Here is a 26,950-nt window from a genome sequence, read left to right as displayed (position 1 = left end):
GGCTAAGTTACACAATAGTAACAAACACAATCCAGGTAAGTGCACACACTAAGGTTTATTTCTTGCTCACATTGAGTGCCCCCTGTGGGAACACTGCTCCACGTGGTCACTCGGGGATCCAGGCTGACGAAGGCTCCACCATGTTGTGGCTGCACCATCCAGTGTCTGTGGCCTTCTCCACCATCCTGAGGCTCCCTCTGTCACTTCTGTTCACTTTGAATTTATCAGTGCCGGTCACCTGCCCCTCCCTGCACTGCACAGGCTGAAGTGTAATCTTCTGTGTGCCTGCAGGGGAGGAAAATCAGGTATTGGGAGCACTAGTCATGTCTGCACAAGGTGTCAGCTGATCCGTGATGCTCCACTGCCAGCCACATGGCTCAAAACCCAAACCTGGCTCACAGAGTGGTCTCCAAACTACAGGGACCTAGCACTCCCCTGGGAACTTGTCAACATAGGGGTTCCCACTCCCAGAAACAGGTGCAGTAGGACCAAGCTGGGAGCCCAGGTGTAACAGGCTCCCCTGGGATTCCAATGCAGTGGCCCTGGGGTGAGTGGCACTGACCACAGGGTGAAGTGCCACCTGCAGCCCCATGAGTCCTGAGGAGGTCTCCTGCCTCTTCCACCTCTCGCACTCCCCTGCCCACACCCTAAACCCCAAACCTCTCACCCCTCACCCCAGTGGGCATCAAACCATACACAGAGCTCCTCCTGGGCTTGTGAATGCCCCCTTCGTGTACCCAGAACCCCTTACCCTAGTCTCTAGGCCCATCCTTCATGCTCAGTTCCAATGTCTCCTCCTACAGGCAGTCTTCCTGGATCTGCTGATTGAAAATAATTGGCCCTTCCCCTGATCTCCAACATGTTGTTGTTTTAGTGCTTCTTTTTAGCCCATGTTTTCATCAGTGGCCACTGCCAGGCACCCCCTGAGGGCAGGGTGCCAGCTAGGGGTTCCCTGTGTGCAAAAGTGACATGGGACACAGGAATGAGTATCTCAAAGTGCCAGGTCCAGGGTTGCTGACACACTGGCTAAGTGGGAATTCCCTGACCATTTGCATTGTCACATCAAGGGCTCTGAGAAAGTCTGCAAATAAAAGTACAAAGCCATTGAGCCAGGCGTGGTGAGGGATGCCTGTAATCCCAGCCACTCGGGAGGCTGAGGTGGGAGGATTGAGCCCAGGAGCTCCAGTCCAGCCTGAGCAACATAGCAAGACTCTGTCTTAAAAAAATTTTTTTTAATTAATTTAATTTAAAAAGCCACTGAGCTTCGTTTGATCTGATGTCTCCCAAGATTATCTTTGACTTAAGAATTCCTGGTTCACACCAGGAGGAGCAAAATGCTTCTGGGAATGTGGTTTGAGAAATGCTGTTCATGGTGAAGCCACATCTGCAAAGAGCTATTTCTATCACGGGATGCCGCCGACAGACGGAAGCCACTGAGCCCTGCTCCTCGGAAGGTGCTGGGCCCAGCAGAACTCCTGTCCTGAGTGCAGGCAGGCCTGAAGGAGCATTGGCCAGACACTGGACATGTGCACACCGCCCCTCTCTGTCCCCACAGAGATGCTTCTGCTCAGGGCTGAGGGCTCCCAGATCACAGATGTGGAAACAGGCTCCCGTGGAGCTGGCGGTGTTCAGATACGAGTCTTTCCAGGATATGAGACCTGCCCTGACTATACCACCTCCTTCATTACATCCTGCATATAGTTGGTACTCTGTAATTGCTTTCTGGACACAAGAATAAAGAAACAGGATTCAGAAACAGGGGAATGGGAAGGATAGGAAGAACCTCGGGGGAGGCTGGAGTGGCTCTGGAGAGGACCTGAGCTGAGAGCGGCTGGATTAAGTTGACCTGGAATCAAAGAGTTCCCTATACTCCAGGTTTTACGGTAACTGGAACAGGCTCCGAATCCCTGGAGCGCCAGGTCCAGGGTGACATCTGAGCTCAGCGAACCGAATTTTGAATCTAAAACTCGACACTCGATTCAGTTACTGGACAATATTGAAGTATGTTTGGAACAACTTCTGTCTAAGAATCTGCTTTCTCAACTGTAAATGTTACGATAGCTATATTCAGATAAAGTATTTCCAGTAAAATTTCAGCATCTGAATTGAAATGTGTTGTAAGTAAAAAATGCATGCTTTTGCGCTCTCCAAAGAGAGTCCGAAACATGTAAAGCATCTTAATATTTTTATATTGATTGCATACTGACATAATTTTGAACATGTTGGATGAAATTATTTACACCTGTTTCTTCTTTAATGTAGCTACTAGAAAATTTACATCACATATGTGGTTCGCAGTCATAGTTTCTATTGGACAATGTCGCCTTAAAGCCTATGATATTTTGATAAAATGGAAATACAGAGTTTGTGGAAATTTTATGACTGTTTTTTACTTATCTGGGCGGAGTACTTGGAATGTCCTAATTCAATCCCCTTGTTTTACAAATAGGAAACCTGAGGCCAGAGAAGGCAAGTAAGTTGCCTGGGTCACACAGCATGTGGATGGAGCTGGGCCCATAGCTTGGCACTTGCTCCAGGCAGGCTTGGAGGTGCCAGCTGCTCTAGACCAACCTAAACCAGGCTCCCCAGTACCCCTTTTTTCAGATACGCCTTGCAGGAACACAGATCTGCAGGCCACTAGAACCAAGCAAGATGCCAACACGCTTGACACCCAACCCAGGTCAGAAGATTACCCCAGGACAAGTAGCAAGGAGATATTGTAAGGGCTTTTCCTGGTTGGCGAAGACCACAGGCTGCTGTCCGAGGGAAGGGCCTGGAGTCCCTGACACTTGGCCCTCTGTGCACAGCGCCCAAAGCCTCACCTTCCAACTACGAAGAGAAAAATATTCCCTCTGTGAAAAGGTGGGCTGTATCCAGCAGAGGGTCTCCTGTCCAGCTCATGTTACGGCAGGAGCAATTCCTCCTCTCTGAACAGAGTGCAGCATTGTGGGGGTGGAGACCCGGCTGAGACGGGTGGGCCTCCTCCCCCTGCCCGCTGCTCCATCGTGGACGTCTTCTCTCAGAGCCTCGATCTTCCCATCTGTGAAATGGGCTTATGAAGTGCAGGATGAAGCCTTTTCATGAGGTTGTGAGACGGGTCCAACCATGGCAGCTGTCATGGGCTGAACTGTGTCCTCCCAAAATGTGTTTGGGGAGTTCCTGGCCGGCAGTACCTCAGAACGGGAGCTTATTTGGAAATAGGGTCTTCCTGAGGTAGGCAAGCTGAAATGCAGGCAGGGCCCTACCCCAAGCTGAGTGGTGTATGAGGACAAATGGAACTTTGGACACAGACTCACTAGAGGGAGGGCAGTGTGAAGCCAAGGAGAAGGTGGGCACTCGGCTGGCACCCTGTGGCCTCCAGCCCCAGACTGTTGGTGACCATCAGAAGCTGGAGGGGTCAGGATGGGTTCTCCTCTAGAGCCTCTGGAGGGGCACAGCCCTGCTGACGCCTGGGGCTCAGACTTGTGGTCCCCAGAACTGCAGAGAAAACATTTCAATTGTCTGAAACCCGCCGCCTGTGGCCGTTGGTCCTGGCAGCCCCAGGACACGCACAGAGACATGCAGGGCAGCTCTCCTGGGGACTCCCGGCCCCAGCGTGTGGTCTTCAACTATCATCAGGCCCATATGGGTGCAACCCCCAGGATTTTTCTCCCTCTCTTCCAAGCCTCTGCCCTTGCTGGGTGGGGCAAGAGGAAATGGGGACCCTCACAGGAGGTCTCCGAGTTGGAACAGCCCCTACAGGCATCGGGTGTGGTCTACCATTTGTCACTTAACTCCATCCTCAGCCTGGAGTCCTCAGATGAGGGTTCTCTGCCCTTGCTTCCTGTCAGGGGGACCCGATAGGAGGGACACAGGTGGGCAGGTGACAAAGGAAGTGGCCATGGGTGTGTCCCAAGCCCTGTGGGTGTTGGTTTCTCTGGGCCTCCTTCTCCCACAGTCCCACAACCCCCTAAGCGCACCCGTGTGCCAAAGAGTGTCTCACGTGGCAAGCCTGGCACCCGATGGGCACACAGTGAGTCTGCTGACTGAATGAGTGAAGGTAGACGGGGTGCTGGCTGGGGCTGGGTAACGAGTGGAAGGGCGGCCCACCCAGGTTGCAGACTGCTGGGAAGAGGGTAGGGGTTCCCAGGAGCCCCAAGCTCAGCCCAGCACTCTCCTGACCCTCACATTTCTACCCCTCAGAGCTAACCTCTCCCTGCACCCACCTGCCTGTGGGGAGCCTCTGCACAGTGTGGGAGTCCCGGGCACCACCTTGGGGTGGTCAGCTCTGCCCCGACTCCTTCTGGTGGGGTTCCTGGAGGTGCTGTCTCCATTCTGACCACCCCAGTCCCCACTGGCCCTGCTGAAGCCCATCGTGGCCCCTCCAAGCACTGTCCTTTACCCTGACCTCGGGCTGCAGGATTAAGCCCAGGCTCCTGGCTGGGGTGGAGGCTGTGCCCTCCTCCAGGCCTGGCCTCTGCTGCCCTCCCTGGCCAGCTGCCTGGACTCCAGGCCTCTCAGGCTCCCACAGCGTCCGCACCTCGCCCCACAACACATGACTCATCCAGGATCGCCTCCACCACACCCTATCCCACCTCCCACCTTTGTTCACACCATCCCTTCGGTTCAGAATATTCTTCCGGCTACCTGCCCCTCCATCTCCCTGTAACACCAGTGTTAGCGCCTGCCCTTCCCCGCGGGAGGGCGTCACCACTCCACTCACCCAACCCTGCGACTCGGTCTCCGCTCCTGGTCTGGATCTGGCATCGCTCCTGCTGGACCCAGGCTCCTCAGAGGCTGGGACTGTTGCCGCCAGCGCTGTCCGGAATTCTGGTCTCCAGGACGGTGCCCTCATGTGCTGGGTGCCCCAGAGAGTACACTGCTTCTCCAGACACAGCTGTTCCCTTGGCCGGACTGGGCTCTCCCAGGGCAGGGACCCTGGAATCCACTTCTGGGCCCCTGTGCCTAGCTTCTGGAATTCTGCACGGCATTCCCATTTGCAAACACAAAAACAGAGGCTTGGAGTACCTGAGCCAGCTGCCCAAGGAGCCATCGCTGCTGAGGATGGAGACCAGACCCTGTGTGTCTGACCCAAGTCTGAGGGCCCCCTTTGGTTTGGGGCCCTTACGACATGGGAAGGACAGGCTGGGATCTGAAGAGGGTTCAGGTCTTCGTGGCAGAACAAAAGACCTGCGAATGGCCCCCACTCCCATTCCAGGCTTTCTTTCCCACAGCCTGAGCCCAGGGACCACCTAGATCCAGCTTGGGAGAGACCCAGGACCTTGACAGGACAGGACGCAGAGGTGGACATTCCCACAGCTTCCCTCCATGGCTCCCGGTGGGGCACAACAAGCCCCGAGGGGCAGCTGAGAAGCGAAGACGGCCAGCACGGTACTGCTAGAAGGTCTCTCATGGTTCATCACCGGTCGGGGCACCCTGTAAGCTCTGATGCCATCCAAGGGCCCTCTGTAGAAAGTACAGACACATCAGCTGGATACAAGACCCACTGAGGCCCACTCATGGATCACCAAAGGATCCTCGGGCCTCAGGCCAGGATGCCCTGGAAGGGAAAGAGGAGGCCTGGGACCCACGGTCATCTCAGGCACGAATCTGCCACGGGCCTGTGGGTCAGTCTCTGGGCCTCTCGGGGCCTCCATTTCGCCATCATAAAACAAGAGCCTGAACTCCAACTCCCAAGTCCAAGGACTCTCCCTCCTGCTTCCCAGTGGGGTGGGCCTCCCTGCCGTCCTGGAAAGACCATCATTCCCACCAGCAGCCCAGGCCCGGGCACTGTGGGGACACATGTTCCTCCGCGCATGCCCCGAGGGCGGGCAGCAGGCTGGAGACAGCTCCAGGTAGAGACGGGAAGGCCTTGAACCTGTGCCCTGTGTCAAGGAGGCACCAACAGAGACAGGCGAGCCTTGAACCTGTGCCCTGTGTCAAGGAGGCACCAACAGGAAACCATAAAGGGCTCAAGCTGGTTCCCAGGCACGCAGCCCCTCTCGTCCCCAGACACGGCGGTGGGAGCGCAATGCAGGGTCTCCACCTCTCCTGACTCCTCCAAGCCCCGGCCCTGGCTCCGAGGGGCTGTGGTCAAGGAGAGCGTGATGAGTATTGACCCTGCATTCGCTGGGCAATCACTCACGTTATTTTGGGTAACAGGCCTTGGGTGAAGCCAACTGAGTGGCAATTTGTAAGAAAAATAACAGATGGGCTCAGCCAGCAAGGCAGACATCCAGTGAATGCGGCTGCAGGGAGGCGTGGAACCCGCTGGAGCCGCCTGAAACCCAGGCCTTCACGCCCCGCATCTGCCCCATTGCACTTTGTCGCAGAGCAGCTGTAACGACCTTGGCTGTCGTTTTCTGAGCACCTGTGACCGATGAGGAAGTGGTGGATCGGAGAGGTTGGGAGCCTTGCCCAAAGCCACACAGCCAGGGAACCCCAGTCCTCTGCGCTGGGAGTTCCTCCAGGTTGGCCTGATTCCAATGCCCGGGTTCCCTGCTCTGCACCACGCTGCCTCACAGGAGGCTGCACGCCCGGGGCCTGGGTGTGGGGGACAGGACGCACCCCACCCCTGTGTTTGAGCTCAGGGGAGATGGGGAGTCAGCCCCCGGGGCTGGGGAAGAACCAGGGCACTGGTGCAACTGAAAGGCTTTACAAGTCCTGGTTTTGGTGCTTTGTGGCCAAAGCTAACAGCATTCTCTTTTGTGAATTTTCCCCTCTGTGCAGGGCTTCCAAGTTGCCTCTCAAGACATACTGTCCCTTCTGCTTTAGCAACAAAACTCTTTGAAGATAGGGGTAGCCAGAGAGATGAAAGCAGAAATCAGTGAAAGAGGCTTCTGGGCTATCTCTAAAAGCTGAGAGGAGGCCCACCTTTGCCTCTTGCCCTTCCCCTTATTCCTGAATAAAAGGGGAATGCGAGGGCTGGTGCTTCAGCAGCCATTCTGTGACCTGGAGGATGAAACCTATCCACTAAGGATGGCAAAAAAAAAAAAAAAAAGCAAGATAGAAGGAGTCCCTGGGTTCCTGGCCACACTAGCCCGGGGCTGCCCACCTCCTGCTGTGGCCAGTGCTCTGTCAGCAGCCAAACACAGATTCTGACTGACCCAGTTTACAAAGGCCTCCTGTATTAGGGTATTGACCCTATTTCTTAAATGGAAGCCAAGTCATGGTAGCTCACCCAAGACAGAAAGTTTTTTTTGTTTCTCACAAACAAATGAGTGAAGCTGGTAAACCGTCCAGCGGGTAGGACAGCTCTGCCCCGGGTCACCAGGGACCTGGCTCCTTCTATGCAAGGTTCTGCTTTGCTCTAAGTAAACTGTCCTCACCTGACTATCACAGTCCCATTCCAGGCAGCCAGGAAGGAGAGTCTGAGGGTCACCCAACTTCCTGAGAAGACAAAGATCTATCCAAATGTTGCTGGCTGCACATCTCATGCCCACTGGTCAGAACCTCATCATGTGACCAGGCTGAGCTGCAAGGGAGTCTGGGAAATGTAGTCTTTAGCTAAGTGTCCAACTGAAATGCAGAAGGGTTCAATTAGTAAAAGGCAAAAGGGGAGAATATGGCTAGGCATGGTGGCTCACGCCTGTAATCCCAGCACTTTGGGAGGCCGAGGCGGGTGCATCACCTGAGGTCAGGAGTTCAAGACCAGCCTGACCAATATAATGAAACCCTGTCTCTACTAAAAATACAGAAATTAGCTGGGTATGGTGGCAGGCACCTGTAATCTCAGCTACTTGGGAGGCTGAGACAGAATTGTTTGAACCCTGGAGATGGAGGTTGCAGTGAGCCAAGATCACACTACTGCACTCCAGCCTGGGCCACAAGAGTGAAACTCCATCTCAAAAAAACAGAGGGGGGAAGAATGGATCTCCCCTTTCCTCACCCTGAGATCAGATAAAAATGTATGAGTATTTTTAATCTTTTTATAAAGCTTTTTGATTTTGCCTTTACATCTTGAACCAGCCTGAGAGGAAGTGTGTGCCCTGAGCCAACCCATGGCCCCACCCTGCTGTCCCCTCCTGCTGATCCCTTCATGGTGTGGGAGCAACAGCTGTCCATCCCCGCCCACCACTTCTCCCTGTCTTACCCCGCCTCGAATGGGTCCTGGAGGCCTGATGTGAAGGGCACATGTCCCTGCCCTCCAGCAGCTTGCAGCCTGGCAGCGGGGGTTTGGCAGATCCTGCTACACCTCCAGGGAAAAACTCAGGGGCTGTCGGCCAGCCCTGGAGGGTAACAGCTGTGCCCAGGGCTGGGCTCTATCCACCAACAGGGCCCGGGCCCCACACAGGCTGGTGCTAGGGGAAACCTGAATGGGATGAAGAGCCTGACACTCACAGAGCCTGCTCAAATCAAGGTACACATTTGCCATAATGCCAGTGAAAATATCACTGCTGGGACATTCCTGTGTGTTTATATCAAGGAGGGGTGTTAAATTTCACACTGAGGCCTGGACACCTGCGGTGGTTATGCTGTGTGCCGACTTAGCTGGACTGTGGTGCCCAGCTGTTTGTCAAACTCCAGTCTAGATGTCGCTATGGAGGTATTTCTGAGGTGGGATTAATATCAATGTACTCTGGGGAAAGTGGATGACTGGTCATTGGATGGTGGGCCTCACCTAATCAATTGAAGGCCTGAAGCACAAACACTGAGGTTCCCAGAAGCAGCAGGAATTCCCTTCCAGGCTGCAACACAAACACTGCCTGGGCTGCCAGCCTGCTCCCTGTGGAATCTGTCCTCAACACTGCCACATCAGCTCTTGCCTGAACTTCCAGCCTGCCAACCTGCACTACAAATTTTGGGCTTGCCAGGCCACACGATCATGTGGACCAATTTCTTTAAGTTGCATACGCACTCCCTGTCTGTCTGTCTGTCTGTCTGACTATTCTATTGATTCTCTTTCTTTGGAGAACCCTATTTCCTAAGTACAATATAAAGAAAAACATTCAAAACATGAAGTCTAAAGTAACAGTAGTAAGTCCAACATCATCCAGCACACTTCAAACTACTTTGTAGCTATAATCACAGAGAGGGATACATTCTACATCCTAAATTAAATCTGCAAATACAGAAGTGTGCAAAACAATTTCAGTGAACAATGGGAATCCTAGCACATGAGAAGCACTCAACTTCCTTCTTCCCTCACATCCTTCTTATGCACGAAACACAGGTGTCCTTATAAGTACAGTGAGTCCCCACACAGCAGACACCAGCAGTCAACCATCCCTTAGCCAAGAACAGGAGTGACGCCCATGCCCCACCTCCGCTTCCCCCAGTGCCTGGAGGCCCTCTCCCGGTGGACTCCATGCAGGTGAGCCTGTCAGGTTCCTGCTCCAGCCTCATCACAGACCAGGAAGACCCACACTGTTAGATTCAATTTACAGACCTGGATTCAAGCCTCAGCTAACTGGCCACGCAAGGCTGACCTCCACTGAGCGGCGGCGGTGAGGATGAAGCTGCTGTCTCATTCACCCGTTTATCAGTGATGATGCCTACCTCTGCAGCCCTGAGTAGTTTGCTGGGATGGCACAGCCTGAATCTTGTCCCCAAGGAGCTCACAGTCTCACAAGAAAGTCAGACGACAAACAGTCATGACGTCAGGGAATGCAAGGGAGGCAATGATGGGTGGACCCGAGACTGTGGGGGGCGGGGGGCGGGGGTCTCCTAGCAGAGCCTGGGGATCGGGGTGAGTGCCCTGGGCGGATGGCCAGCTGCCGGATGAGCCACCAAGTGCAGGAGTCCTGGCGGAGGTCCGGAAGGTTCTCTCACCTGGCACTTAGCAGGGCTTCATTCAGTGAGAGCCTCCTGGAGGCTGGTCAAGGATTCTCCCTCCAGGACACTCTGCAGCCCGGTGATGTGGCCAGGACCCTTGGAGACTCACAGCCTGTGCCTGGGAATGCATCTGCCCTCGCAGGTGTGAACTGGGAACGAAATGTGACCCAGAAGTCACAAAGAAAGGCTCAAGTATCTTTGGGAATGTCACCCACCGCAGCTGAGGAGGTTCACGTGGTGGCGGGAAGCGCCTGGGGAGTGTGAGAGGCTGGGAGTGAGAGCCAAACTGCCTGCTGATCCGCAGAAGCCTCTGGACTTGGTCTCTGAAAGCGGGATCCAGAGGAAGCCGGAAATAGGAGGTTCCTGTAGGGGGCCGGCCTGCCCTTCACCTCCCCACTCAGTGTGGTGGGTCCCTGGGGATCTACTCCCTCCAGCCGACAGCAGCGTGCTGGAAGGGAGCTTGGGGACAGATGAATGACAGGACCATAGAAAACCAAGGGGAAAAGGCCACTAGTATAGAACAAACATGTGCTCGCAGTGCACGCCCAGCTGTGCAGGCTGTTCATGGGAAGCCACCGTGAGCACTAGGACCCGTCTCAGCTCAGTCCGAGGGAGAGAGGGAGGGAAGGGCCCTGAGTGCTTTTGAGTGGCATGTGACCAAGTGAACTTCCTACCTTCCAGACAGGCCATAGGCAGTTGATAGATTCCTTTTAAAAAAGAAAGAAAGAACCGAAAAAATGTGTCAAACAATCATGGCAGAAGCGTCCTATTTAGAAATACAGAGGCAGGTAGGAACAGAAAGAGCTGGCAGGGTTGACAGCTGTGTCCTCTGGTGGGGATGGAATGAAGATTCTCTTCTGGGAGTGGTTTATGCTCTTCGTAGAAGTGGAGGACACTTTAAATTGTGTGCTGAGGAGCTCTGGTACAAATAAAGACCAGGAGGAGGAGAAGAGGCGGGGCAGGGGAAGGGGAGGAAAAGGGGGCACTAGGTCCCTGGATTTAAATAGTTTAGGTGTCTATGTAGGCATTTTTCTTTCTTAAAAAATGGGGGATTCGGGTGGTGGCTACACAGGTGTGTAAATTTATCAAAATTCCTCCGATTGCACTCTTAAATTTGCACTTTTCTCCCTCAGTACATTCACCTCCTTTTTTTTTTTTTTTTTTTTTTTTTCTCGCTCTGTCGCCCAGGCTGGAGTGCAGTGGCCAGATCTCAGCTCACTGCAAGCTCCGCCTCCCGGGTTCACGCCATTCTCCTGCCTCAGCCTCCCGAGTAGCTGGGACCACAGGCGCCCGCCACCTCGCCCGGCTAATTTTTTGTGTTTTTAGTAGAGACGGGGTTTCACCGTGTTAGCCAAGATGGTCTTGATCTCCTGACCTCGTGATCCGCCCGCCTCGGCCTCCCAAAGTGCTGGGATTACAGGCGTGAGCCACCGCGCCTGGCCATTCACCTCCCGTTTTTAAGCCGGAGGGGAGGGAGCGTTTCCATCTTCTACCGGTTATACGTTCGAATTTCGTGCCTTGGCGATGCATTGCCTGTTTAAAAAAATACATATATCATAGGGGGAAAACTTTATCAAAAACTCTGGTCGGGCGCAGTGGCTCAAGCCTGTAATCCCAACACTTTGGGAGGCCGAGGCAGAAGGACCACTTGAGTTTAGGAGTTCACGAAGAGCCTGGGCAACATACAGCACCCCTTCTCTACAAAAAATAAAAACTAGCCGGGCGTGGTGACCGCGCCTGAAGTCCCAGCTACTCGGAGACTGAGATGGGAGGATCACTCGAGCCCAGGAAATGGAGGCTGCAGTGAGCCTTGATCGCGCCACTGCACTCCAGCCTGGGCTACACAGCAGACCCTGTCTCAAAAACAAACTGAAACTCTGGCTTCTCCAGGTAGTCGAACTCGGGATGCCTTTTGTTTTCAGTACTTGTATTTTCTGAATTTTTAAAATAACGAACAGTCTCCTTGCGAGGAGAACTCCTCCTTTAAACGCAGTGCAGCCGCCGAGGAGGCGTCGGGGGCAGATGGGGTTGGACGCCGTCCCCACTTGCTCCCCTGCAGCCGCCTCCAGGCCGCCAGCCTCGCCCAGTCGGAGCCTCAGTCCTGGAGGGTCGGGCGGCGGAGGCCTTCGCCGGGAGTGGCATTCTTTTTGCCAGTGGGACCCCCTACCCAGGTAGGAGGCAGGAGGCGGGGTCCGGGACTGCCTCCCCTTCCTCCTTCCACCTTCCCCCGCGGCTTCCCTGCTGCACCGGGCCTCCCAGGTCTCACCCCGAGTTTCCGCACCCGGCGGGGCGCGGCTTCAGGCCCCCCTCGACCTGTGGAACCCGCAGCCCAGAAGCCTCTTTGCTAGCACGCAGGGGTCTCCCAGCTTCCGGATCGTCCCGTGGTTCTGCCCTGGGTCTGAGTCTGGAGGTTCGAGAAACATCTTTGGACTTTTCTGGTTGGATTGTGTCTAAATCGTGCATTTTGCGCGGCAGGGGACTCGAGGTCTTTGAGGATCCCAAACTGCCGCAGCCCCTCCCTCCCCCTCTCCTTGCCCCTGCCCCTGCCCAGGGAAGTGCGCTCCTCCAGGGTCATCCACAGGCGCAGTGCCGAGCCCCGGGCCCCACTTCCAGAAGCCGCGTCTCTACAGGCCAGTGGGTCCTGAGAGAACAGGGCTTCGGGCGCTTGGGGAGAGGCGGCGGAGGAGGGGTGAAGCCGAGGGGTGGCTTTTAACGAAAAAGAAGTTGAAGCATCAGCTAAGCCATTAGGGCTAATGCGATGTACTGTAAGACGGGGATCAATGCCGGGCCTCGGGGACCGGCGTGGGGGAGGGGGCAGCAGGCCGACCGCCCCCCAGCCGGGCGAGGCCCCCGCCCATTTGGGGGAAATGGATTTTCGCGATTTAAGAAACAAACCCAAATCAAATGAGCGAGGCCCGGATGTGCTGACGCTGCGGTTACGCGCGCGGAGCTGGAGCCCCGAGCGCGCTCTGGGAAGGGCGCAGCGGCGACCACGAGAGGGGTTGGGAAACTGAAGCGGAGAGGTCTGGAGAAGCAGAAAGAGATGCCGACAGGCAGAGAAAGAGCGAGACGGACACACCGAGGGGTTAGGGGGCAAAAGGAAGCAGCCTCAGGAAATTTTCGCAGAAGAAAAGAGGACGGCGCGGCTGGGGATGCGCTTCTGGGCCAGGGGCAGCAAGACTCCCAAGAACTCCCAGGACCCCAAGACCCAGGCGTCTATTTGAGCTCCTTTGAGTCCGTCAGGAGACCTAAGTCCATGCAGGACGGAGAGGCCCCGACCCCTACCTTGACCAGTCCCCTCGCCGGGACGTCAGGCGGGGAGTGCCCCCTGAGCGCAGGGCCCCGGGCGTCCGGGCCCTTGCTTCTGGCGGCCGGGAGAGGTTGGCACCATGACACGCACACATACACCAATGCCCCGGGCCCGCTAGGGACGCTGAGCTCCAGGCAAGGAAAAGCGAAGGTCCTGAAGTCGGTCCTGAGTGCATTCCTCCGCTGGGCCCCGCCGAGAATGAAACTCTCGGAGGATCGCCACTGGGAGGTCCTGGGGGGACACTGGGGTGGGCGAGCTTCCTCAAAGACTCGGTTTCCACTGGGCCCTCCCATTCCCTCCTCTCTTCGTCACGCGGAGCAGGGCGGGGAGGGAATAATCCCTCTGGTTCCTGGGGCACCCGTTGTGGTGGGGTGCGCCCTCCTGGCTGGACCCACCCCTTGCTGGGTGCAGGAGCAGTGGGGAGGAAGGAGGCCGGTGGCTTTGGCTTCTGAGTAGCCCACCTCTGCCTCTCCTGGGGCCACATTGGGCTTATCTGTAAAATGGGCACAGGTGAGATGGGGTTGGCCAAGGTCTCTTTTAGCAGGCTAAGGGTCTGCTGGGGAGGCGGGTTCACTCCAAGGCTGGCACCCCCCCCCATCCCACACCTCTTGACAGTGCCACCCTCCAGGATGTGAGGAACCCTAGGCAAATATGGGGGACTCCTGTCTATATAAACAGTTTTAGTCACCCCAAATTCAGCATGTCAGCACCATCCCGTTAGCGCGATCTCTCCAGTCCCGACTGACAGCCCTCCTGAAACCTGGGCCTTACAGGTCTGAGCTGGCTTGGCGCTTCCAACCCAGTGCCAGAAAAGGCCTGCGGGACTTAGAAAATTCCAAAAAATAAAAGGCACTCCACAGTATGAGGCCCTCTGAGATGCAGCCTGGGGGCACAAGGGTACCGTCTCTGAGACCCCCATGTAGAGAGCCCGCTGGAAGAGGGAGAGGAGGCTTGAGGAAGTGGGGAGGGTGCGGGACCTCCGGGGCTGACACCCTCCCCCACTCACCCAGACCAGGGGCTGAGCTGGGCTCAGCATCCTCACCTCCTCGCCCTGTCATTGCCCCCATGGAGAAATCGGGACAGAGCCTCTGCCTTTTCTACACACGTGCGTGGTCTGTGTGACGTGGAGTCGCACTGGGACCGAATGGGGACATACCCTCGCCCCTTTGTCATCGTGGAAATACCTTGGAACAAGACGGGCTGATCAGCTCCCGGCCCGAAGAAAGCTTCCAGGGGAGGCGGAAGGGCCATTAGTCATTCCAGAGCAGGCGCGGGCAGTGGCCCACGGCTCTGGGCCTGGGTCTGTGTCCATCTCTGGATACCCAGTTCCCGCGACCAACCGTGTGGTTGGGAGCAAGGAGGCACAACTGCCCGTGGTGGCAGTGGAGAGCTTGGGTCCCCATTAGGGACGTAGCAACCGGCAGAGCCCCAACGGGGCCGACTGCGGTGCAGACAGCGCGGACTGCGCCAGAGGCGCAGCGGAGTTCGTGGAGCGCCGTTGCGCACGCGTCCGCGGGCCAGCAGGGCCCTGGTGCCTGGACACCCCTGGGTGCGCGCGGCGTGGCTGCCCTGGTGCCCCAGTGAGAGCATGACTGCGCGCCGAACGGAAGTGGGGGCGTCCCCTGACCTTTCCTATGCCCGGGGCCAAGACAGCTGGGGCCGATATAATGCAGGGGTCCGGGTACATGCTGAGGGGACCGACCCGTGCGTTGAGCGCCTCGGAGGTGCTGCGGGTCTTGGTGGGTGCTGAGTGGGAACACGGAAGGCTATGTACACAGCAGCAAGCCACGAACCCTCGCTCCTGTCATTACATCGCGCCGCCTTCACCCCTGCTACCATGACCACTCCCCAGATGGGCAAGACGAGCTCAGAGAGGTGAAGTGACTTTCCCAAAGCCACACCGGGCCAGTGTAGGCACTGCACTGTCCAGGAATCTAACCCTTCCCGACGAAAAGTGGGGAGGGAAGGTCTCGACCCGAAGGGACCAGGCGGCAGAGAAACACGCGTCCCCCGCCACGGGCTAAGACGCAAGGCGGCCCGCCTTGTCTCCACCGGCGCGCCTCGAACTTCGCTCCGCTCTAGCCTTCGGGTTAACACCGCTTCCTTCTAGAAGCCTAACGAGGCCCGGGCGGGTCAGACGCCTCCCTTCTCCACAGCCCCAGGCCCTGCCCGCAGCTTGAGCTCAACGCCCTTCTCGGGGTGGCGGTGGGAAGACCGGACAGATCCGCTTTGCAGAGCCCGAGGGGGGAAGGGACCGGGTACGGGAGGGGAGCGAGAAGGGGCGAGGTGAGAACCGAGGGGCGGGGCCGAAGGCTGAGCCAGACATCCAGACGCCAGAGAGACGCCAGGTGAGCCGGGCGGGGGCGGGCGGGGGCTCGGGCGCCAGCGGGCAGGGCGGGGGCGGGGCCGGAACCGCGGGGAGGGGGCGGGGCGCCCCGGAGGGCAGCGAGCCGGGAAGGTCCCAGGCGGCCAGAGACTGGGAAGAGGAGGGGCCGCGCTGCGTCCGCGGGGTCCCGGGCACAGCGGAGCTGGCGCCACTGCCCGGGTTCCACTCCATCTAGCTCCGGCAGCCCCGCGGGCCCGGGCGCCGCTGCTTTCCTCTACCTGCTGGGAAGCGCAGGCCGGGCAGGGATGAGCCTGGCAACAGGGCCCCAGCGGGGCAGGGAGGGCCCGGACCAGAAGCCGCGGCAGCGACTTCCCACTGCCCGACCGGGCGACGCGGGGCACAGGAGGGTCGGGCAGGTTGGGATCAGAGTGCCGCTGCGCCCCGGAATCCGCGCTTCCCGCGTCCTATGCCAAGAAGCCTCTCCGCAAAGAAATAAACACGCCCGGTCTCCCCGACCCCGACTCGGGCCGGTCGGAAGTAGGGAGAATCACGCCCGGGAAAGGAGGGATAGGGAACCACTGGAGAGCCGCGGCCACCAGGGCAGACGCACGCGCGGGCGGGATCCTCGAGCACCGAGAGGAGAGACCAGCAGAGGAGCATCGGGAGAAGAGAGGCGAAGGGGACCGCGGAGCAGCGCAGGCGGAGCCCCGTGGACACGGCCGAGGCTGCACTTCAGGACTGTCCGCCAGGCGCCCTCCCTGGCGGTTGGCGAAACCCGAGGAGGCCCACAGCTCTGGCCTGGGGCGCCGTTGTTCCAGGGACCTCTGCGCCGCTCCCTGGCGGCTCTCTGGACCCTTAGAGCCCCGGGATCCAGGGCCCCAACCTCTTGCCAAGCGGGACGCACCTTTCGCGTGGATCGGGCGCTGCAGACCAGGCACGCCAAGTGCGTCAAGGAAGTGCCCGGAAACCAAAGACACGCACCCGGGACCAAGAGGAGGCAGCTGCGCGCAACCTCCCAAACCCTGCAGCGAAGTCGGAACCGCGTCCGCGTGGGTGACTCGGGCCGGGAGGCGGCGCCAAGGATCCGTCAGCCCTTCTCCGTCCTCCCTGGTCTGTCCTTGGCGCGGTCTGAGGCCCCCCCATCGGAGGAGACGCCCCGGCGCCAGGTGCCCTGGGTGGGGGAACCCAGAGTGGGCACCAGGACCAGTGGAGAAGAGGCAGAGGCCGGGAAAGCTGCGTGGAAAAGAGGAAGGGTTAAGACTGAAATCGTTCTACAGATAGCACATTAATGGGTTTAAATGCGAACATTCTAGCTAAGCAGAAAAACAATTTTAAAAGCAGAGTGCAAGCTGGACCAAAGTGAGACCCCGATTGGGCGGAAATAAACCTGCAACCAAAACAGCCCCCAGGCAGAGATTCAGCCGCTCGGAGCACATACCCCTAATGTTTCTTGGTAGTCACTTTCTGAAACATTTTATTATGGAAATTTTCAAATATAAAACAAAATTGAGGGAGCCTTCAAGTGAATTCCCATGTACCCACCCCTATCCCACAGTTCTTAACCCCTGACCAATCTAGTTCCCTCTGTTGGCCTCTTTTTATTTTTATTAACTTATTTTTGTTGCCGCCTTATAAAGCAAACACAGACACATTTTCACTGGGGAATACATAAATGCATTTTCACTGATAATAACTTTCTTAAAAATAACAATACGGCTTAAGTCACAATTCTCAGTAAATCCACACTCAAAAGCAGTTGGCTTTTGACGTTGGACGTGCAGACGGATTTCCATTTGAACTTTGCTGCAATGTCCAGATAATAAAAAGCACTATTACTTTTGTAATAAGAAATAAAATCTCAGCCCCACGGCTCCCGAAGCTGGCGAGGGCCGTTTGCTCCCCAGGCGGTGAGGCTGGCTCCTCCACCACTTCGCTGTTCTCGGGGCCCTCTTGGCGCCTGGTCCTGTGTGTCCTTCCGTGCATGACACGCAGAGCTTAGCTCTGTGAGAACAGGGCTGTCCCCTCTCGGCCCACCTGTGAAGGGGTGTCCACCTCTCCGTTTCCCTGCAGGGCAGCCATTCATTGGGTGATCCGCCCTGGGGACCTGGGGATCGGCGGGTCCAGTAGACACTTCTGGCGAACGAATTTCCGGCGGCTGCGACCCCACTTCCTAGCGGGACCCTGGATAGGCATGCCCACTCTGGCTACCAGAGGGGCAGGGGGGCCAAAGGGTATGAAGCATATGAGTGCACAGGCGGGGAGGAACAGCAGCAGCACCGCACGGCGCAGGCGGGTGGAGAAGGGCGCTGGGGAGCCTCAGTGCCACCCTGCCCCAGAATTCCTGCCCCTCGTAGAACCCCGGTTTCCCTTTCCAACCAGTTGCAAGGTGGGGCGGAAGGCCACGAAAGACTCTTGGGGGAGACGCACTGACAGAAAGGGAACGAAACCCACCCGGCCTCTCCCACCTCCCTCGTGCTGCTCACCCCGCCAGGGTCCAGCGCCTTCTGCCTCCGCCCAGCTGGGTTGCCTTCGGAGTGGGCTCAGAGCCAAGGATCTGGGAAGCCTCCCTGCACGCGGATGGGTAAGGGCACTGGGCACCCCTCCCCTGCACCTGATGAGGAGGATCTTCTCATGGTGCTCCCGGCTGAATGGGAGTCGATGGGCAGCGGAGTCCCATGAGGGCTCGGAGTGCAAAGGCCAAGCTGGGTGGAGCGCAGGGGGAATCGACACCTCCAAGGGCAGTGCCTGGGTATCTGTCTGTCTCTCATTGTGGCTTTGGAGGAAGCCGGGAGGACAGAGCCCTCCCGCACGTTGCTGCCTGCGCTCTCGGTCAAGGGCCTGGAGTGGCCAAGGGCGGTGCCACCACCTGGGGGAAATGGGGCAGGCCCAGTTCGGCCTCCAGGATTCCAGCAGCTCCGATCCCTGTGGAATTTGAGCTAGGCTAGGAATCTCTGCTCAATAGTCAGTTCCCAAGGACAGGGCCCTTAAGCCCAGACAGCACATCCCCCATGCCCAAACACCACCGTAGTGGCCTTTCCTGGTGCTCCAGGTATGGACTTTGCCTTCAGAGGTCCCAGATGCCCAACACTGGCGGGGGACGGGGAGCTGATTTCCTACCTCTCAGGCCAGCTCCAGTGGGGATTCAGCTTTTGTAGTCCTAGAGCACTGAGAGGCCCAGAGGAGGTGGGTCACCCTCCAGTCCCACTACAGCGTGGGCCCTAGGAGCTGGGGAGGGATGTCCTGCTGGCCTCACTCAAATCACAGAAGGCCCGGCATTTACAAATTGCAGACCCCAGTCCTCACCATAGGCGTGCGGTGGGAAAACCAAGGCCTGGAGAAGAGAAGGAGCATGACTACAGTCATGGGGAAGTCGGATTGGGTCCAGCAAAGGAGTGTGTCCAGGATGTCCAGAGCCCGCTGCACCCAGTGGTGCTCAGGGCTATGCAACGGGAAGCCCTGAGCAGCTCAGGGTGGCTGGAATCCAGCCTCTGATGCAGAGAGGGTGAGGTGGTGGGTGGAACCCGCGAGGCGGGAGGGCGCATGGCGCATGGCGCATGTGGTGGAGACAGATCGAAGCCATTCATCTTCTGCCAGTGGTGGAGCCAACGCGCACGCCCGAGGTGCACCCGCGATCGATGGCCCTGGAGCTTAGGACTCAGAGGGGCCAGGCTTACCCCCATTCTGGTCCTGTGCACCCTCCAGGGCTCCGTGGGCTCCGAGTCCTACACTGCTTCTCTCTGGTTTGTTCTGCCTTCGGTGCCAGCCCCAAGACGCCAGAGCCCCACGGATAACAGGGCAGAGCCAGGTTCCCTGAGCCCAGTTGGCCTAATCCAGCTTTGTTCTCTCTTACAGTGTTCCAGGCCCCAGCCCTTCCCTGAGCTCGGGAACGGTCGCCTCCTCCCACGCCGGCTCCCTCATGGCTCTCTCCTTCCCACCAGGGTGAGCCCTGAGCCGCGGCCCATAAGACTCTCTCCAACCCGATTTTTAACTAATTCTATTGAAAGACACATCCACTCTCTCCGAATCTGCCCTGCATTTGAACTGTGTAGACCCTGCACCCTCTGATGCTGGCTGCCAAGACTAAGCTTGGTGACCGGTTCCATGGTTCCCCAGTAGCCAGAGTGGTCGATCAAAAACCGGCACCCACAGGGCCCTCACCCTTCCAGCTTCCTGGTGGCCCGGAGTCAGGTAGCTCCCGGAGTGGTTACGGCCACCTGTGAAGGGCTCCATTGCTGACTGATCCACCTGTAAGGGGATTTGCCCGCAGACCTTGGCACCACCACTGCGCTCAGTGGTGCCCTGCAGTTGCCATGCGACCTTGGGACCACACCCACGTCGGTCAGAAGCAGTCAGATAAAACAGTTGCATCACAGCGATAACCTCTTTAGCCTGAGCTCCAATGACCCCCTTCAAAAAGGGGGAGGAGGCAGGCAACCTCATGGTGCAAGTGCCCGAGACCTTGCCAGTCCCGAGCAGCATTGCCGTTGGGAAGGCCGAGGTGGTGCCACGGGCGTACAGTTCCTGGACTTCAAAAGGAGAGGCTGCTGCTGCTGCTTCTGCTTGCCAAGCCTATGTGGGGCTCCGAGGCTCTGCGGTGTCGCCGGCTGTGCCTTGGCCCCTTTCCTGGACTCAGTGATGTGTCCGATGACCGGGTGAGGCCAGCACAAAAGCGACAGAAGCCCAGAAGGTGAGGGTCCCAGAAGCCTGAGTCAGGGGTACGAGGCCTAGAGGGCCCAGTGGGGAGAGGAGTCGGAAGGGGCAGGGGGTTTGGACTTTGCCTGAGGAGCCACGAGGGGCCTCTTGTAACACCCCTCGCCCCTCATGGCCGCAGCCAGGAGCTTTCATTTCATTTTATTGAGGCCTCACCTGAGGCCCTCCCAGATGAAACCGAGTGAGAATGGACTTCCTGCTTTAGCCAGGCAAGCAGTTGGGGGGCAACCCCAAAGCAGGGAGGGAGCCCAGACACAATTCTGGGAAGGGCTGGAGGAGGCCCAAGCAGCAACAAGCCTGCAGGATGGGGACTGGGTTTTGGGGGAGGGCTGCTTCGAGGCCAAGGATGGCCGCCCCCTCTAAGAATCTCTCAAAATGCCCACCCCGTCATGATGCAGGGCCTGGAACCCACAGGTGTGGACCTGAGGGCCCAGAGGCTGAAGGAGGCCCCTTGGGCTTGCTGGAACCCTGGCCTTACAGTAAGGAACCAACTGATGGGCCAGGGTGGGGGTGGGGACTTGGAGGACATGATTCTGGATCAGGAGCTGGATGGTAGAGACACACAGATGCACGGACCCCAGACCCACCACACTGTCTCCTCGGCCATCTGGCACTACCTTGATTGCCCCAGGCCCAGCGTATGGCCTGGCTGCTGCCCATCTCACCTGGGGAGTGTCCGCACCCAAGTGAAGCATGGGAGGGAGACGGGTTTTCTTAGGGGCTCAATTCTGCCACGGAAGTGACCTTTTCAGACCCGAACAATGTCTTTCTCCTAAGCTCAAACATACACCAGTGTCCCTCCCCCACCCAAGGCAGGGCCCAAAAGCAGCCAGCTTGGGGCTGACAGAGGTGGGGTGGCCCCAGTGGCCCAGAACAGGGAACAAGCTCTCCTCCACAGCCCATCACCATCAGCCGTGAACAGCTTTGCCCACCGCGTGAGTCCTCCAGCCAACCAGAGACTGCAGGCCAGGAGGAAGGCCCGAGGCAAGAGCACAGTGGCCTGACCTTGAGTGTCACGGCTTTGTTTTGGCCCAAAGAAAAATTCCATACGAGATAGAGATAGGAAAGGGCTGTGCACACGGGGCGCCACACAGCGGAGCCGCTGTGACAAATGCCAGCGGCCTTCGGTCGGCCTCTGCCTTCACCTGCTCCTGCCTTTCGGTTTCAGTCAAGGCTCTAGAACTTCGGACACACCACTGTCACTTCCTTCTCCCTACTCCCGGCTGCTGGCCCTTCCCTGTGGTGTGTCATAGAAGAGGGGCACAGCGCCCACCACCTCCGGCTAGGGTCTGTCTGACCCACCTGCACCTGGCCCAGCCCTGGGCTCCAGGTGTCCCCAGTCAGCACTGAAAGGTGCTCCCAGGAGGGACGGCACCTACCGCAGCTTCAGCTGTCCCTGTTCTGGTGATCACAAAGCAGTGAAACTGTCCAGAAAATGTCCCTTTTTATTCCATACGCAAATAAGTAGATTCATTTAAAAAAACCACCCAGAGGCCGCCACGTTTGCAGAGCGCCCCAGCCTGCCTGCTCCTGGAAGGGAAGATGGGCCCACAGGTCCAGGTCCTTTCTCCACCAGCACCCGCGGGAGGGGCAGCGCAGCCCTCCGCCCGCCTGCTGTCTGGGTCCCAGGAAAAGGACGTTTAGTGTTGGGGTCAGTCTGTGGGGACAGTCACCGCGCAGCCTTGGACAGCCGGTTCCGAGTTTTCCTTTGCTGTGCTGGGCTTGGCCTCAGGGCAGCTGCCCCGGGTGGCCGTGGCCGACCGCTCCTTGCTGAGGCCGGGGGTGGCCGTGGCTGCGCAGCCCAGTCTCTGCATTGCCCCCTGTTTGAGTGGGGATCCAGCCTGGCAACTGGGTAGGGCGTCCCATTACATTCTAGAGGCGCTCCCCACAGGGGCTGAGGCTCTCGGCCTGCGCTCCCGAGGTGTCTAGAAGGCCGCAGGAGCGGCCATCCCTCCCCTTAACGCCCCCTGCGCCCCGTGCCTGCCGCTGGATCGCGCGTCCACACAGGTCCACAGGGTCGCGGGGAGAGGACCCGGCGGGCGGGGCTCACACCAGGCCGGGCATCTGCGCCCGCAGAAAGGGCACGGAGGCGGCGGCCGGGAAGGCGGCCAGCGGGTAGGCGAGGGCCCCAGAGAAGCCGAGCAGCGGTGGGGGCGGCGCGGGCGCGGCGGGAGCCAGTGGGAAGGGCAGGGTGGCCGGGGGCCCGGCGGCGGCCGCGGCAGGGGGACTTTCGTGGTAGAGCACGGGCACGCGGACCAGGCGCTGCGCTCCCGGCGGGGACAGGCTGGCCGCCTCCAGCTCGGCCGCCAGCTGCCGCTTCCACTTGTTGCGGCGGTTCTGGAACCAGATCTTAACCTGCGTCTCGGTAAGCTGCAGGGAGGCGGCCAGGCCGGCACGCTCTGCGCTGCTCAGGTAGCGCTTCAGGTCGAAGGTGGACTCCAGCTGGAAGACCTGGCTGCGGGAGAAGACTGTGCGCGTCTTCTTCTTTCGGCCGCCGCCCACGCCAACGCCGCCGCGTGTCTCCCCCGCCGCCGCAGGGACCTCGGCCAGCTCCGACGCCTCTTCCGCGCCGGCCGCCTGGCCCCGCGCCGCCAGCTCCGCTGCCTCCCGCTGCACCGCTCCCGGCCCGGGGCCTCGCGACCAGGCGCCCTCAGCACGGCCCATCTCCTCGCCCGTCTCCGGTGAGTCCCGGTCGCTGGCTGCAGGGGAGAGAGGGGCACCACCGTTGGTTCTAGGGCATTGATTACCAGACTCAGTCACCGAGGCCAGCCGTCCCCACCTTGAGGTCGCCTACAGCCACAAGCAGGGAGACTTTCCAGCACAGGGCTGGGCACCCAGCAGCTCTGGGGATGCACACAGAGGCAGAACCATAGGAGGCAGCCCAGAGACCAGGGAGCAGCTCCAAACCAACACCCCACAACACACACACAAACACAAACGCACACCCATGCCAGAGGACAACGAAGGATGCAGAGCAAAGAAAAGAAACAAAAATACTACACACGAAAAGCAGGCTGACCCCAGTGAGCACTTCCCACTCCCAGCTGCACCACGGGTGGCCTGGAAAAACACACAAATCTCCCGCAGAAGCCCCTGGACAAGAGGAAAGATGTCCTTCCGAGAAATGTACACACCGAAAAACAAGCACGGACACCCCCTGCCACCTGGCACCCAGACCCACGCCAAGGCCCCCAGACAGAGGAAAGAAGAGCTCGCAGGCCTCTTCCCGCGCCCTCTGTCCGCTTGCATAGAAACATTCCATAGTAGGAGGACAAAACAATGCAAAGGATCCCCAAAAGAGAACTCCCATCAGGTGAGGCCGTCACTCCCACATCACATATTCCTGTAGCCCTGACCCAGTGCCCACAAGGCAAGTCCACACCAGCCACAATCATGCTCAAAGGGAACACGGGCACATGCCACTCCAAGCAACATGCAGCAGCTGAGCCCTGCCCCAAACACCTTCTAGACTGGAGGTTCAGCCTCATGGGTTTGGGGGTAGAGAAGCTCACAGGGGGTGTCTGAGTTCATGTTCCAAGTACCAAGCTCCCCTACTCATCTCCCAGAAACAAGAAGAGACCCACAGGGCTGGCAAGGGATGATGTCAGGTTACAGATGCCAGCTGGGACCCAGAAGTGCTTGCCCAGACTGAAGAAGGCAGCCACCTCCCACTGCAGGGCTCCAGAGGAGGCTGACTCGGACCCGCTGCTTTTCTGCCTTGGTCTGGAGCCTCCTGTGCAAAGGGCAGGCCCTGGTTGACAGGTTAGAGGTGGAGGCAGAGTTTGGCCTAGCCCTGGGCCCTTGGAACGCTGTGCACTCTGCCAGGCGTGTGCTTGCAGTGTATTTGCAGCATTTGCACGCTCATGCACGGGGAGCACACACTGGTGGGCTTCTGTGCATGGTTCCAGCTCTGTGCCTTGTGCCCAAGGAGTGTGCACATCCCACTCATGCCCGTGGCCAGTCCCCATGCTGTGTGCCCTCACGGCGCCCACAGAGGAGTCAGGGAGCAGGTTGTGGTGCATGCTACTAGATCTGGGGAGTCCCTGCCTACCCGCAATACCCCAAACTCACACAGGCCATGAGCTGTCACAAGGCACTAGGCTGACTTGTCAGCTCTGGTGAGGAAGCGGGACCCTAACCCGCATGGCACGAAATAAGCGGGAGCCACCTCTGCAGAGGTGCAGGGGTGCCACCTGGGCTGCAGGAGGGGATGCCCTCCAGGGATGAGCAGATAACAAATTTCACCCTGAGAAGCCCTTTCCAGAATCTCCCCCAGAAGGGCACTAGACAGAGTCGCTTGATTTCTGGGAAACCACGGAGGCCCCGCTCTAGTCCACGTGAAGGGGGTGGGGGCCTGGACTTCCTGAGTGTGAGTGTTGCGATGTGGGTCCTTTTGCAAGGGGACACTCCACGACATGGAAAGGGTTGTCTAACGAGTGAGTGGGGGTCATAGGCCACTTACTCCCCAGCATACACTGATATTCACACAGAGGACAGCATGGATCCCAGAGCCAGAGCCTGCAGAGGGACCACGTCCTCAGCTGGCCTCAAGGTCCGAAGGCTGTGTTAGGGGTGGGGGGCTGGCTAAGCCAGGGCTTGGGAGGTTGGACTGGCTTGCCTGGCCTTCCTCCCAGGGGTCTTCCTAAAGGGCAGGTCCAAAAGGGAGGCAGTGACCCTGGAACCCTGGGGAGGAGAAGCAGAACTAACGGGTCAGATACCCAAGCAAGGGAGCAGAGGGGTTTTGGGGTTGAGAAGTCCCCAGCCCCAGTCTGGAGCCCTCAGCAGGGAACAAAGGCAGGGAGGGGGAGGGGCAGAAAAAGAAGAGAGAGGGGTTGCACTGGGGGCTTCAGAACAGGCTCCCTTCCTGCCTGGCACAGCCCGCGCCCCTCAAGGACTAAGAGGGAGGCCCAGGCCCCTGCCCCAGGCTGTCTACAGCGGGCACAGGGGAAATGGGAGTCTGCGGGGGCACAGCTGCTGTGTTAAAAGGCTCCCCTCCCCAGCCCCACCCCCACAACATTGCGCCCTCTGCTCAATGCCCCCGTTTATTTTTCCACGTCTGACGCTACTTTGTCTCCCTTTCCCTCCATCTCTTCCTTCTCTTTTATCTCTCAGATCACCCTTGGGGTTCTTTTTCCTGCATCTTCCCTTCCCCCCACCCCACTCTCTCTCTCGAAGCACACTCCTTTCTTCCTCCATCCTCCCATTTTCTTTTTCAGCCTTTTTCACCTTCTCCTATATCTTTCCCTGTCCTCTTTCACTCTCCTTTCTCTTTTCTTTGGCCGCCTGTTGTCCCCTGTGCGCAGCCTCCCTGGGACCGGAGGAGCCCGGCAATGGGTGAAGCTATGGCCTGCAAAACCTCCTCCTTAGCGGAGCTCCTGCCCCAGAGGGTGGGCCTCCAAACCAGCCCAACCAGGGCTCCGTGGGGGCCCCACACGGCCCAGACGCCGTTCCACAGAAGGGCGAGAATGGCCCAGAACGGGCGGCGGCAAGCCCGAAGTCCCCGAGCAAATGCTCAGGGAGGAAGTCGGGCCCCGCCGCCTGGCCCACCCCTCCTCGCGCCCTCACTCACTGTCAGGACTGAGGCCGCCTCCGTAGCCACCGTGCGCCCGTGGGTACCAGCGCGCAGCGCCTCCGCAGCCCAGAGCGAAGGGCGGACCGGGACCGGGGGGCGGACGAGGACCGAGGCCCAGCGCGCCCGGCCCGAGCAGCGCCCGGGCCCGCGCCTCCCCGTCCGGCCCGGTGACCGCGAGCAACTGTCGCCGCCGCTGTAGCCGTCGCCGCCGCGCCTGCTCGGCGTCCTCGTCCTCGGGGTCGTCGTCGTCCTCCTCCTCGTCCTCCCGGCCGCCGTGGCCCTGGGCCGCGCGCCCTGCGCCCTTGGCCTCGGCTGCCAGCAGGTTCTCGATGAGGAAGGAGGAGGCGCGGGCCGGCGTGGCGCGCCCGGGCTCCGTCAGCTCGTCAGGCATCGCGGCCGCGGGCTTCTCGGGCTCGGCCGGGTGCTCGGGCCCCGCTGGGGATGGTGGCGCGCGGCTCCCGGGCGCACGCGCGGGCCAGCCCTGGAGCTGCTACCCGGAGCGCTGGCGTCGGGCCCCGCCGGGCAGGCGGCTGCCTCCGCGCCGGGCTGGGCTGGGCCTGGAGCGAGTGCGCGCCGACAGCCGATCGGGCAGCCGCCTGGCTCGCCTTTCAGGTCGCCGTCCTGGTCGCCGCCGGGGCGGCCTCACTGGGGGCGGGGAGGGGGAGGGGCCAGCAGGGGCGGGGGGGTCGCGGGCTAGGCCGGGAGGGCGGCCCGCTGAGCCCCGAGGACGCTGCGCGGGCCCCGAGCGCCGCTGCTGCCGGGAGACGCTGCCCAGACCTGAGCGCGCGGGCGGCGGCGCAGCCGAGGGCGGGCAGCCCCGGGCGCAGGCGGGGGGTCGCGCTGGGTCCGGCCCCGCGTGATCAGTTCCCCCGTCCCGCGCCACCCGCTCCGGGGGGGCGGGGCCTGGGCTGAGCGGCCACCCATTGGCTGTGGGGCCCAGATGAGGAACTGGCTGGCCAATCACCTTCCGGCCAGAGCTGTAATTACCCCGCTGCGAGGAGGGTGTTGGACCGAGCTTGAGTAACTGTGTGTGCGCGCGCGTGGTGTGTGCTCGAGTGTGCGTTTGAATGGCTGTGTATGTGTGGAGGGCGGCGTGGAGACCCCGGAGCTCCCAAGAAACTGCAAGAGGCTGAGCCGCATATTTTTATTAAAGACCTTGCATGTAATTTAAAAATGGGAACACTGCCAAAACAGGACTGCGAAATGTGGCATATCTTAATATTTGCACTTAATGAAAGATGCTTTCAATGCCAACTGTAGTTCGGTAGAACTCTCCAGT

General features: G+C 59.2%; 1 protein-coding gene across 2 annotated transcripts; it reads right to left on the bottom strand.

Moving 5' to 3' along the window:
• Positions 1–39: 39 nt before the first annotated feature.
• On the bottom strand, positions 40–26,277 carry HMX1 (H6 family homeobox 1). 2 transcript variants are annotated; one of them, XM_025386155.1, is made up of 2 exons: positions 25,669–26,277; positions 40–285 (listed from the first exon to the last, which is right to left on the bottom strand). In XM_025386155.1, the coding sequence occupies exons 1-2, from the start codon at positions 26,060–26,062 to the stop codon at positions 107–109; spliced, it is 573 nt and encodes a 190-aa protein (XP_025241940.1). In that variant the 5' UTR covers positions 26,063–26,277; the 3' UTR covers positions 40–106. The 2 variants fall into 2 exon arrangements, with proteins under 2 accessions (XP_025241940.1, XP_025241939.1); XM_025386154.1 differs by lacking the exon at positions 40–285 and adding an exon at positions 21,527–22,798.
• Between the last annotated feature and the right edge of the window lie 673 nt (positions 26,278–26,950).

This window comes from Theropithecus gelada, chromosome 5, assembly GCF_003255815.1.
Source record: "Theropithecus gelada isolate Dixy chromosome 5, Tgel_1.0, whole genome shotgun sequence".
NCBI lineage: Eukaryota > Metazoa > Chordata > Mammalia > Primates > Cercopithecidae > Theropithecus > Theropithecus gelada.
This window is presented reverse-complemented; position numbering and strand designations above follow the sequence as displayed.

Excerpts from the sequence above, each read along its gene's own strand:
- HMX1 (XM_025386154.1), bottom strand. The coding sequence starts at position 26,062 with ATGCCTGACGAGCTGACGGAGCCCGGGCGCGCCACGCCGGCCCGCGCC. Across the intron at positions 22,799-25,668 it reads AGGCGGCCTCAGTCCTGACA|CCAGCGACCGGGACTCACCG; the intron begins GTGAGTGAGGGC and ends TCTCCCCTGCAG.